Here is a 12,227-nt window from a genome sequence, read left to right as displayed (position 1 = left end):
CACACATTATTGCTTACTTTGACTGGCCTCTGGTTCCGAGTCTTCTTGTTGTTAACTGCGGAAATTGCTGCCTTATTATCTGCAAATAATATTCATGAGTTAACAAGTTAAAAAACAAAGCCCTCGGCTCAGAATTTAGCAATGGATTATTGGGGGGGGGGGCAAAGGTAAAACAGGCTGGAAACTTAAAAACACAATCTTTGACTCAGACCCGCAACAAGAGTATACAAATATTTTGATTTTGTTTATTTATGTAAATACATTTATATCCTCCCTGCTTCATCCAAAGAAACCCAGGGTGGATAACCAAGAAAGTTAAAAGAACAAATAAGGTTCAATAAAACAATGCATCAATAATTAAAACAGATAAAACAACAGCATCAGCAACTAACCACTCCAACATGATTAGCAGGTGGGTCTTTAACACCTGGTAGCTGTATAGTTGCCCCTGTCCCTTGCTTCCAGTGTGGGGCAGTGTATGTAAGAGCACATGCCTCAATGGTAGGGCAAGGAATGCACCATTTATTAAGAGTTGCTGCAGGTTCCTTTGCTGAAAAAATGGTAGCTAAACAAGCAGAAATAGCAAGGAGGAGGAGGAGCAGAAACAGGACCAGGAGGCTCCAAAGCCTCACACTGGAGCGCGGGCCTGAACAGGTAACCAGGGATGCCAACTGCTGATGCCAGCCCTGCCTACTTGGGAGCACCTCAATGGCTAGTTGTATGGAAGACAGAGTGATGGACCTTTGGTCTGATCCTGGAAGACAATTATTAGTTTCCTCGTGCATCCCTACAAATATACATGGGATACCAGCAGTGTACCTCCAGAATACATATTGTGTGAACGGGCTGCAAGGAAAATCTCAAATCTAAGGCAAATTCAGAAGCATGTTATGGTGAGCCTATCCACAGTTTTGGGGGTTTTTTTTGAATAATTTTTATTATTTTCCAACACAAAAATACAATTATGCCAAATTTTCACAAATTTGATTCTTTTTAGACTTCCTTCAGCTTCTCTAACAATCATCCATAATTACTTCTCAGTTTACGCATTTCTCTGTTTATATTGCCATTAAACTTCCCTCCCACTCCTATTCGTTTTTTAACAATATATCTCTGTTTTCACAGTGCTTCTTGAAATCCCACAAGTGTTGTTTGCACAGAGCCTTTCCGCAGTTGCTTCCCCTCTCATTGTAGTGCCAACATAGGTGAGCTGAACAGAAAGTACTTCAAATATAAATTTTCTTGCATGGGGTGTATGGAGGGTGCTTCATGTGCAGTCACTGTTCCACCTAGGAACCAGTCATTATCTGCAGGGAGATTTGTACTGTGCCCCTTTATCTTATGGGTTGCTGGGCAGCCCTTAGGCACACTTCTGGCTAAAAAGCATCCTTAGAATCCTGAGTGTCCCTTTTGTTTATTTGCTTTTTGTAGTCCCAGGTGGTTGCAAAAATAGGTTTGAAAATGTGATGGATAAAATAACTGCAAAAGATTTGTAAGGCTGAAGCCTGTATGATTTTGGTTTTTGAAACTAATTTTACTGGGGGTGGAATCATTTAAAGCTACAAACTTCAAAATACCTGACACATTATTTCACACGACTGTGTGGCAAATGAACCCAACACGTTTAATGTCAATTTTCATTTTATCTTGCAGCAGGCATGACAGCGACGTACAAGGAAAAGTTTATTTACAGTGCATGAGACCTTTGGAAGGTGCACTTAAAGAATCCTATTTGAGGAATATTTAGTTGGGGGCTAAATATTTCATGTGACTTAATAATTTTTCAATAGTTTTGATAAATGAATACTACTGAGCAAAAACGTTAAGTACATATAGCAAAAATTTTCAAGGGCTGGTACCCATCTTTTAAACTTGGGCAAAACACCCATATACTTCCTCTGATATATCCCAGCTTCATTCTCATAATATGTAAATCGTTTAGATGGCCTGTAGTTATTATTCAAATTAGCTTGATTGCAGATACTTCTTACAGAGGAGATACTTGTTGTGTTATTTTGCCTGCAATGATTCTATTTCCCACATTTTGAAATTCCCCTGTACTCAACAACCCATCCATATTTACTGAAAAAATTAAATGGGACACACTTGTCAATTTACTGAGAACATCAACCTGGAGGAAGATCTATCCCTATTAAGTTCTAGCATGGATGGCAAGACTGCAGTTGAAGCAAGGGCCCCGCAAGCAATAAAGAGGTAAAAATCAAATAGTGGAAAGTATTATTTTGCCAAGATGTGTTAAGCATGAAAAAGAATCCATCCCATGTTTCAAACAGGGAATTAAAATTCCAAAATTAATATAGATGCTTCCTAAACTATGTTCATTTTTTAATTTTAGATCCGTGCAACTGATTAAAATAATCTGTTGCTTCCATTGGCTTTTAACCCTTTCTGTTGCAAATGCCATCATGGCGGAAAAGTGCCCACACCCCAAATTCTGTGGTGTACACTTGGATCACAGCTGCTGTGCAAAAATGGGGGGGGGGTCACACACCATTTACATACAATTTCCACCCTCCCTCTGATTTTACTACTTATTTTTTTTTTCCTCTCATAACAGGAAGCCCCCCTGGCATTGGTTCATGAGTCTTATCCAGAATAGTCCACACATGTTACAGAAGTGTGGATTTCACTAGCCTTTCTGGTTTATTTTCTGGAGGGAAGAGAAAAAAAATCAGCAAACAGAAAAACACTTTTGTTGAGCTGTGAAAGTTCAGGCTAGCTATTTGATAAATGAGCAGACAGGCAAGCTGCCTCTCTTTCTCCCTCTCTTTTTTGTGCGGGTTCAATGAAGCCTACCTAAAGAACACCACATGCTGTTCCAGCTACTGATCTAACATTCCGCAACATCTCAGCCTTCCAAATTCTCTTTAATTACACATTAATCCCACTCCTCTCTCTTTCAGTTTGTGCAGACGGGGATGGGAGTTCCTAGGGGCTGTGGGAAAAAAAGCATTTTCTGGGTTTTTTTGTGGGGGGGGAGGGGTGCATGTTGTCATTCAGGACGTACTCCCAAAGCAGAATATTACCTCAACAGATCTAAAGCAAAATGAAACATCCCAGCTCACTTTCGGAAGTACGAGAAACAAACAAAACCCAACAAGTTCCTTTACACTTCCAGTGTTTCAACCCTAGCAAATCAAGAGGGCTTTAGCAAAAAAATTATCTGTGTACCAAAATGCACCTTTGGTGACGTTCTAGATGATTTTATTTTTTAAAAAAATCCTGGATTTCTCTTAAAGCTACACTTGCGCTAGCCACAGCCCAGCACCGATAGATATAGGCTGTTTTTCTCACATTATGAACGGGGAAGGAAAAAGGAAAAAGATTCCTGCATATTTTGTGGGGTGGAAGAAGTAGGTGCCGATACTGTTTGGTGATTGGCTGTACTGGTGGATGGGGGCGGGTTGTGTGGGAATAGAAAGGGATGAGTGATATTGAATGGGCAGCAGGTATGGTATGATTTGTGTAAATGTAAGGTGGAATACGGGTGTGATGTGCACGCGCTAAGTGGAATGAGTGTTGTGCTTTGTGAGCAGGGATGGGGAAGAAATTCAATTCAGTTTGCATTTAAAGTCAAATTTGGCATTTTTTTTTAACTTTCTGAAACAATACAAAAACAGTCATCCCTCACAGAGGTACAATTCTCAAAGTTCCCTGGGAAGAGGGGTTGACTGTTAAGCTACTCTGAGAATTGTAGCTCTGTGAGAGGAACAGGGGTCTCCTCACAACTTGCAGCACCCTTAAATAAGTACAGTTCCCATGATTCTCTGGGGGAAGCCATGACTGGTATGGTACTGTTTTAAGTGTACAGAGCAGATGGAGCCCAGTGCTGTCATTCAGGGTGACTGTATCTGGAATAGAAAACCATCACATGCACTGGTGAAACAATTCATTAACACTAGTCAAATTCACTCAGCTACTTTTTGACTTTTAAGTCTCACGCTCACCAAAATGTTTCTTAAAACTGATGCTACTAATAATCCAATCATGGCACTGCCTCCTATCGAAAACATCAAAAGGAATATCCTCCCTCTACTGTTTTTCTCCTGACAGTTTGCCGCCTTGGATTGCAGTCCACATGTAGGAGATTGTATATTTCACAGCCATTATTATTTCAGATTCCCAAAACCCCACTTGAGGTGAGGTTTGGTTGACACTCACCTTTCCAAAGCTGGCAGCATTGACTGGCTGTGTGTCGTTTTTCTCGCAGAAGTCCAAATAGTGCATATAAAGGGCGCTTCGAGGAATGCAGACACCTTCTGCGATTTCGTAGTTCTCCTCCAGCCTTAAAAACAATGATCGAACAATGGAAAACTACAAATAGGTTGGCTGCTCTGTATTTCAACTTCCAAATCTGCAGACTGAAGGGCCAGCCCCTATGCTACGACATTGTTTTTTCATTCATAAAAATTAGCCAGATGTGTTCTATTTATTCTGTACTGAAATACAGCATACTTTGCACACCAACACCACCATCAATTCTATTAATATATAAATAATACTAATATAGATGAAAATCAGTGGTGATACTGCAATGTGCCACAAATTCTTGCAGTCAGACTCCTGTAACACGTCAAGATGCCTTACACCACTAGAATACTAAGTAATTAAGGATCCAAAGGCTGAAATAAAACATTTGCACACATTTAAAGGCAGTCGAACATTAAAATGCCCTTCAGCACTTTATAACTATTTTCTGATATGCCGTATCCTGAGCGAAAGGAATGCAACCAGAGACCAAACCAAGCAGTAAAATATTGTTCTGCCATACTCTGTATGTGACCTTCGCACAAAAGCTTATTCCACAATAAATCTGCTAGTATTTTAAGGTGTCAAAAGATTTAGGCTGCTATCCTGTACATAACTTCCTTTGGGAAAGTGCCACTGAGCTCGGTAGCATTGAGTAGGCACGCACTGGGCTGCAATGTGAGTCTGTTGCAGCGAAAACAAGAAATGCAGTCGCCTCACAATAATGCCCTTTTTATATTTCAGTTTGCATAGTAATAACAAAACATGTGTATAATGTTTATAATTTAAAAGCTGCACCAAGGTGTGCATGCAGGAAGCTCTGCATGCCTTCGACTGCATTGACCTACCTTCAACTCAAGCAGGTTGGTGCTGTCTGTTCTGACAGCACCAATTATCTGTTTAAGGAAGAAGTGCACTAGTCAGTGGGGCACTGGTGTTAGTTCATCACTAATCATAAAAGAGTCCTCTGCCTGGCCTTGAAAGTTGGCCGCAAAGTGTTTTTTGGGTGAGCCACGCCCACTTTCCCTACATCTGATATCATGTACAGTGTCAGATGCCTGGAAAAGAATCACAGCCCTGCTGACCCCTCAATGAGGCCTGTGGAGGACTGGACACATCTGGATTTGGTCCGCTGGTTCACAGCATTAGCACCCCAAATAAAGGGTCTCGCTTCACCCACAGCCACAGCCTTGGATACGAGCAGAAAGCAAGCATATCTTTCCCTCCTCTCACAGGTTTCAGTCTGCTTCTTGCTCCAACGTCTAGCTTACAAACACACACAACTTTTAACTCTGGCCTTTGTCTTTCTAACTACCAGCCAACTGAAGGGTGGGGAGCCCACCCATTTGCCATCTAGCACAGAGCCACTCCCTTTGCTTCCTTAAAGGCCCATTACCTCAACAGGAAGCTAGCCTGGCTCTTCCAGAAATTAGGATGCACCCTAACTGCTCCCCATACTCATAAGAATATGATAGTAGTTCAACAGACCTGGATTTGAAAATAAACACCTCTCTTTAAACACTAAGTTATCTTTTTAAGCACAAACCTACTAAGCAGCAACCTATCTTGAAGACACTAATTTATGTCCTGCTAGCTGGTTTTAGGAATTTTCTCCCTTATGGTGGTAATTTGTCCCTGCAAACTATTTCAATAAGATATTTGGTGGTATGAATAGACTCAATAAGGGCGCCGCAGCCATGCTTCCTTTCTTTCAATGGGAATATCATCTCTGCATCTTTCCCCAAATTCATGGACCTCAACAAAACCTCTTTTCAAAGCGCGGAGACTTTGCTTGTATGCTATAACTGCTAATTGGCATGTCAGTTTCTCTGACCAAGACAGGATAGAAAGGCCGTGTTAATTATTTCTCTTCATCATATATTTGATGAATTTCCCCTCTCTTTTCTTCATTTCCCCCTCTCTGTCTTTCACAGAGAGTCATTAGTTTGACACTGGACAATGTTCCATTATACCTGAACTCTTTTTTAATGATCAAAAATCCAACCTTGCAGAATGTCTTTCAATTTTTTGCCCCCTCTTAAAAAAAGGGGAGGAGGGAACCTTCATCATAAGTTGAATTCAGCTCTAGCCTACAGTATTGTGTAAAGATAATGAACTTTGACTATTATCCCTATACGTAGTAGAGGAATGTCCTTATAAAGCAATATGAGCTCTCGCAATAAGATTTTGAGGCTACTCATAGCATTGCAGCATATCTCATATTATGAAGATGAAGAATGGGGCTTACTTCACTGGTTTTACAGTGGTTTTACTTTGCCCGGGGAAGGGTGAGAGAGGAGGGGCCCCTGGCTGGATGGCAGGACCACCTCTGGGCATCACCCTGCCCAGCGCTGGTGATATGGCCAGGACAGCACGAGGAGGACATCAATCTCTGTCCCCTGCCGGATCACTGTGGGGGCCCGGATGCCTGGCCACAACACCCCCCACCATAAAAGGCGAGCGGACATCTCATATTATGAAGGTGAAGAATGGGGCTTACTTCATTGGTTTTACATTTCTATTGCACCTTCTCTTATCTTTGGAAATCTTTACTATGAAGTGCTAAAGAAAAAAGCCACTGACTTTAGGAGAATATAAGAATACATCAAGACACAGAAATATTGCACAATCATTTTAAGTGATCACAGTAGTTGCATAATTTAATCACAATGGTCTTTGTGTTCCAGGAGAAACACTCTGTTAGTCCAAGGTATGCAGCTATTTCTTTTGTCATCACAATATACATTTATTGTATTCAGGCCAATGCAGATCAGTTCAATACATCCTGGATTCCAACTGTGTCAAACACCATAAAGCCAAATATAAGAATAGGTGACTCAGACAAGCAAGTCCTGCTGCAAAACAACCAATGAATCCTTGCAGAAAAATCTGCAAAGCAGATTTTAAAAAATGAACAAAGTTCCGGATCCAGTTAATAATCCATGGCAGCCAGTTCAAAATACCATGCACAGCGAACCAAACTATATGCTTCAGATCCACTCAACCCATGAAGACAATTCAAAGCCAAATCATAAGCAAATCAACAATATACATAGTTATCACATCCCTCTCTCGTGCTTATATCCATGCAAACATGTACAATCTCAATTCTCTTCCCTTCCCTTCTCCTTAACACCTCCACCAACACCACCCACAGTCCTCTGCACCTACTTCCACTGACAGCTGGGCCCCATCTGCATTGGCCAAACAACGTGAAATGCAGAACAGAAAGACATGCCAGAGTACTGCTGTTGCCACTGCTTATTGGCCTTCCTGAAATATGTAGCAGGTAGAGCACCCAAGCTGCTGCTGACATATGCCAGCTGGTCCCAAATGCAGCAGCCACACTGCTGTTTCCACTACAACACTACTCTGCCTTTCCTCTTCCCTTTGCAACTTCTGCCTCCACACTGTTCCACACATCCTCTGCTCCCAGGCAGACTGTAGGATTCAATTTGCCTGGAAGAATAAAAGGGAATTTATGAAGCTATGGTGGCAAATTAGGAAGGGAAAAGGAGTTGGTGTGGTATGTAATAGTACCCTTTCACCTTCTTTCCTTCCTTCCCTCCCTCCTTCCTCCATAGCAGGTCCAACAGCCCAGATATTTTGTACCTCTGGCTCAAAGACCCAAAGGTGGCGCCTCAGGCCTAGAGGTTCTGGGCCCAAGAACCCTACTTGTGATCAACCCTACACAACAGGTTTGTCAGGATTGAGCAACTAGAATTGAGGATGGAGCAACTAGGAACAAACTATACCAACATGGGTCCTAAACGAAGGTTGTAGAGTTTGGTGGCAACAAGCCAGAACAGGGACTGCAGGAAAGAGGAAATAGAAGGGGCAGTCGCACTGGTGAGGAGAGTCGACTGGATTATATAATATAGGCTTTGCCCCTCTCAGATATCTGGGATGCAATAATAAACAATGGGCGCATTTTGACAGAGCCAAGGATCCCAGGGGTTTAGGGACTGGCCACTAACCTCCAAGACTGTGGATGCTAACAAAATGCTTCAAATACTGCTGCTGCCAGTATTTGCTTGTTTTCTTTTGGGAGCAGAGCTCTATGATCTAATTAGGGGTGATGTCCTGGCTAACAAGCTATCTCCAGACTCCATCAAATTACGGGAGAGACTGACGCAGAAGGCCTGTTTTCCCTGTATGGGTGTCGGATAACTGGAAGCACTAGTCAGTGGGGGAAATCAAATTTAACAAAATAAGAAAAAGGGGGGAAAGACAAGTGCTGTTTGAATGCGTAGAAACTGCTAGCAGTCTGTTAGCGTAGCTTGAAAGTGGGGGGGACTACTTTTGCCCACATAACCCTGATCACTTATAAAATTCTTTTGGGGAGAGCCTTTTCTGGGTGCCCCGGTCTTCAGAAATGAGGAGTTTCTTGGCTTATGTTGGTTTTGCTGGTTATTAGAGAGACGCAGGAGTTGTGCTCACCACAGACCAGTCTTCCTCAATCGCCAGATGCTTTTGATTATACTTCCCATCAGACCAAACCAATATGGCTATACTGGCAGGGGCTGGTGGATGCTGAAAATTTAAGCATCTGGAGGGCACCAAGTTGGGGAAGGCTGCTATGAACATGGTGTGGATAGTGCTTTTATGTAGATGGCATTAGTTGTATCTGGAGTAAGGAATTTGCTGTTCTGTTCTTGATGGAGAGAGAGAAAGTTCTTGTCTGGCTTTCGGACTAGTGTTTACTTTAAGTCAGGTGTGGAGACTCTTTAGCCTTCCAGGTGTTGTTGAACTACAACTCCCAGGATGATGGGAGTTCTAGTTTAGCAACATTTGGAGGACCAGAGGTTCCCCATACTTCCTCTAAGATTTCAATTACATTCATCTTCATTTATCCTTTCTTTTCTTATCATCCTTTCAGTTGCACTTTCTTTTCTGAGTAAGTAGCCTGGAAATACAAAAGGCTCACATCTTATCCTTTAAAAACAATAATAAAAATCTTACCATTGCAGAGTAGCTGGAGTGGAATGTGGTTTGGATGCTCTGTTATTCTCTTTCTCCTCATCTGTTGCGAGAAAACAATACGAGAGAAGAGACTTTCAGTCAAACCACTAAAGCACCAACAAGGGGGATGCAGGATTAACCACTGACCATAAAATCTCATGCTTCCCAGGATAAACTCTGAAAGTTGCATAGTATAGCTGGAGTCAGTGTGAATCAGCATGTCATTTGTTTAACACAGGGCTGCAGAACCTCAGATCTGGAGTCAAATGCCACCCCTGGGGCTCTCTTATCTGGCCCTTGGAACTCTCCCTGACCACATCCCTTCACCAGCCCTACTTTCCATCCTCCTTCAGTGTTTCTGCCTTGATGCACTGAGGCAGCATGTACCCTGATTGGCTGTACAGTGGTGCTTCGCAAGAGGAAATTAATTCGTTCCGCAAGTTTTTTCTTCTTGCGAGTTTTTCGTCTTGCGAAGCACGGTTTCCCATAGGAATGCATTGAAAATCAATCAATGCGTTCCTATGGAGACCGTCCGGGGACAGAGGGGAAGCGCCGCGCGCCTTCCCCTCTGTCCCCGGACCTGTTTTAAAGCAAGGGGCAGCGGGGAGAAGATTGCTTCTCCCCGTTGCCTGCCCCGCAATCTCCGGGGACAGAGGGGAAGGCGTGCGCGTTTTAAAGCAAGGGAAGGGGCAGCGGGGAGAATCGCTTCTCCCCGTTGCCGCCCCTTGGTTCAAAAGGGGTCCGGGGAGAGAGGGGAAGGCGCCCACGCGCCTTCCCCTCTGTCCCCGGAGATTGCGGGGCTGGCAACGGGGAGAAGCGATCTTCTCCCCGCCGCCCCTTGCTTCAAAAGAGGTCCGGGGACAGCGGGGAAGATGCGCTGCGCTTCCCCGCTATCCCCGGAGCTTGCGGGGCAAGCTTCGTTTTGCGAAGCAAGCCCATAGGGAAATGCGTCTTGTGAAGCGGCTAAGAAAACGAAAAACTCCTTCGTCTAGCGGGTTTTCATCTTCCGAGGCGTTCGTCTTGCGGGGTACCACTGTATAGTTCTGAGAGATTCTCCTCTGTGCATTTGGTTGAATGTCATCATGCAATGTACAAGGCCCGAAGTAAGAAAGACAAAACATCTCCATTTGCTTCTCCTAAAATTATACTGTTTTAGGAGATTATAGTGTTTTCAAGACTTTTCTCTCTGGATTCTATTTGTGTTATTTGTGTGACTTTGCTAACCAAAGGAATCACAGTCTAAAACATCTGGAGGGTACCATCAAAGCCTGACCTGGAGCTTAGTATCACTCCCTACACCTGAACCAAAGTACAAGTATTCAAGATAATCATATACTCATCTTCTGCTTCCCCCTTCCTCCATTTCCCCCTTCCTCCATTGTTTCCCCTTATTTCGGAATGTAAGTCACTTCAGCTAGGGGCCTTGTCATGCCTGTTCTTTGAAATGAACAATGTAGAGAGATAGATGGCCTATATTTAGAAATTAATCAATTAATATGATGGTAACAACAGCTGTAAGCAAAAGATACCATCACCTTCTCTCTGAAAACTGAGCTTGTAAAGGTGTGACAGGCACTATGGAATTTGTTGCAAGGATAGGGAACCCCAGAAAAATCCTGATGGAGCTGCCAGTCAGAGTGGACAATAATGGGTGAACTGGGCAATCAGTCTGACTTGGTATTAAGCAGCCATTGCTATGGATTCAGCCACTTGTCAGAAGGCTATGGGACTACAGGTTATTTTCTATTTTTTTACTCTTCAGATAGTATTTTATTTCGTTCACAGGCAACTTGAGGGTTCCATTCCTCTCCCATTTGATATATGGGTGAGGTGAGCCCATCCAAAGAGTGTGTGGGTCAGATGCTGAGGGGGTGGTTGTGATGCAATGGTCCACCTCCTCCTGAGGCCTATGAAGCCTAAGGATAGGTTTGCTGAGCAAACACTGGCCCCTTCCTTCCTCACAGAAGTACTGTGGCAAGAGAGAAGGAGCTACAGAGGCAGAACAATGGAGTTACCTGGTTCTGATTGGTGCATCTGATCCCCTTCCCTCATGGCTAGCTTTCCTTTTCCATTTGCAGCCATCGAGGAGTGAAAGGCTGTTTCACTTGCCTGGGGCTTTGTCATTAACACTTATCAAACTGGAATTACCCAGGTGAAAATCTTTACAGAGGCCGGCACCTTAAAATCGGGCTCAGTGAGCTAAGACTGCTGAGCCAATGATATCACAAAGGACAGTGGGTTGACATCAGCTTAACAAACGTGAGGTAGAGTGCATCAAACTACCTCACAGAGGTCTTGACATCATCCAAGCTGGCCAGTAGGCTGCACCCAGTGACCACGTAACAGCCTATGGCTAGACATCAGCCAAACAAAGCAGAAGAATGGGTTCAAGGGAGCTTCTCAACAGGGTTTGGATGATCTGCCTTAGAAGCCCAGCAAGTCAGATCTGGCCACTTCAACATGCTAGAAGTACTAAACCTACAAACCTAGTATTAAACCTAGAAGTATTAAAACACAAGCAGGATGGGGAGTCCATTGACCTCTTTCCACTGTTGCTCCCCAGCTGCTATTCATTTGTACACTGTCTGTGGGCATGGAGGTTGACTAATAAATAATAATAATAATAATAATAATAATAATAATAATAATAATGGTGGCTAGTAGCAACTGAGAGCCTTAATCTCCATTAACTATCCTCCACTTTCAAAGCCATCTAATATATCCTTTCAGAAGAACACAAGAAGAGCTCTGCTGGATCAAGCCAAAGGCCCATCTAGTCCAACATCCTATTCTCACTGATCAGATGCCTATGGGAATGAAGGCTTGAGTGTAACAGCATTCTTTTCACCATGATTCCCAGCAAGTAGCATACTGCCTCCTAGTACATAGTCATCGTAGCTAGTAGTCACTGATAACCTTATCATCCTCTTAGGAGATGTAACACAGTCATATACCAGGGACTAAGCCACCCTGGAATCAGTCTACTTCTGAGTAGA

At 43.2% G+C, this 12,227-nt stretch overlaps 1 protein-coding gene across 4 annotated transcripts in view; it reads right to left on the bottom strand.

Moving 5' to 3' along the window:
* The window catches only part of RFX4 (regulatory factor X4), a 63,842-nt gene that overhangs the window by 26,556 nt on the left and 25,059 nt on the right, over positions 1-12,227 (bottom strand). For 2 of the 4 annotated variants that reach the window (XM_083700265.1, XM_083700263.1), the window contains exons 3-5: positions 9,232-9,292; positions 4,183-4,306; positions 18-79 (exon numbers count right to left, since the gene is read on the bottom strand). In XM_083700265.1, the coding sequence (XP_083556391.1) occupies positions 18-79; positions 4,183-4,306; positions 9,232-9,292 (247 nt within the window). Of the gene's footprint in view, positions 1-17; positions 80-4,182; positions 4,307-9,231; positions 9,293-11,246; positions 11,455-12,227 lie in introns of those variants that run through there. The other 2 variants (XM_083700264.1, XM_083700266.1) reach the window with 2 other exon arrangements.

Source organism: Podarcis gaigeae, assembly GCF_964106915.1.
Source record: "Podarcis gaigeae genome assembly, chromosome: 10".
Classification (NCBI taxonomy): domain Eukaryota; kingdom Metazoa; phylum Chordata; class Lepidosauria; order Squamata; family Lacertidae; genus Podarcis; species Podarcis gaigeae.
This window is presented reverse-complemented; position numbering and strand designations above follow the sequence as displayed.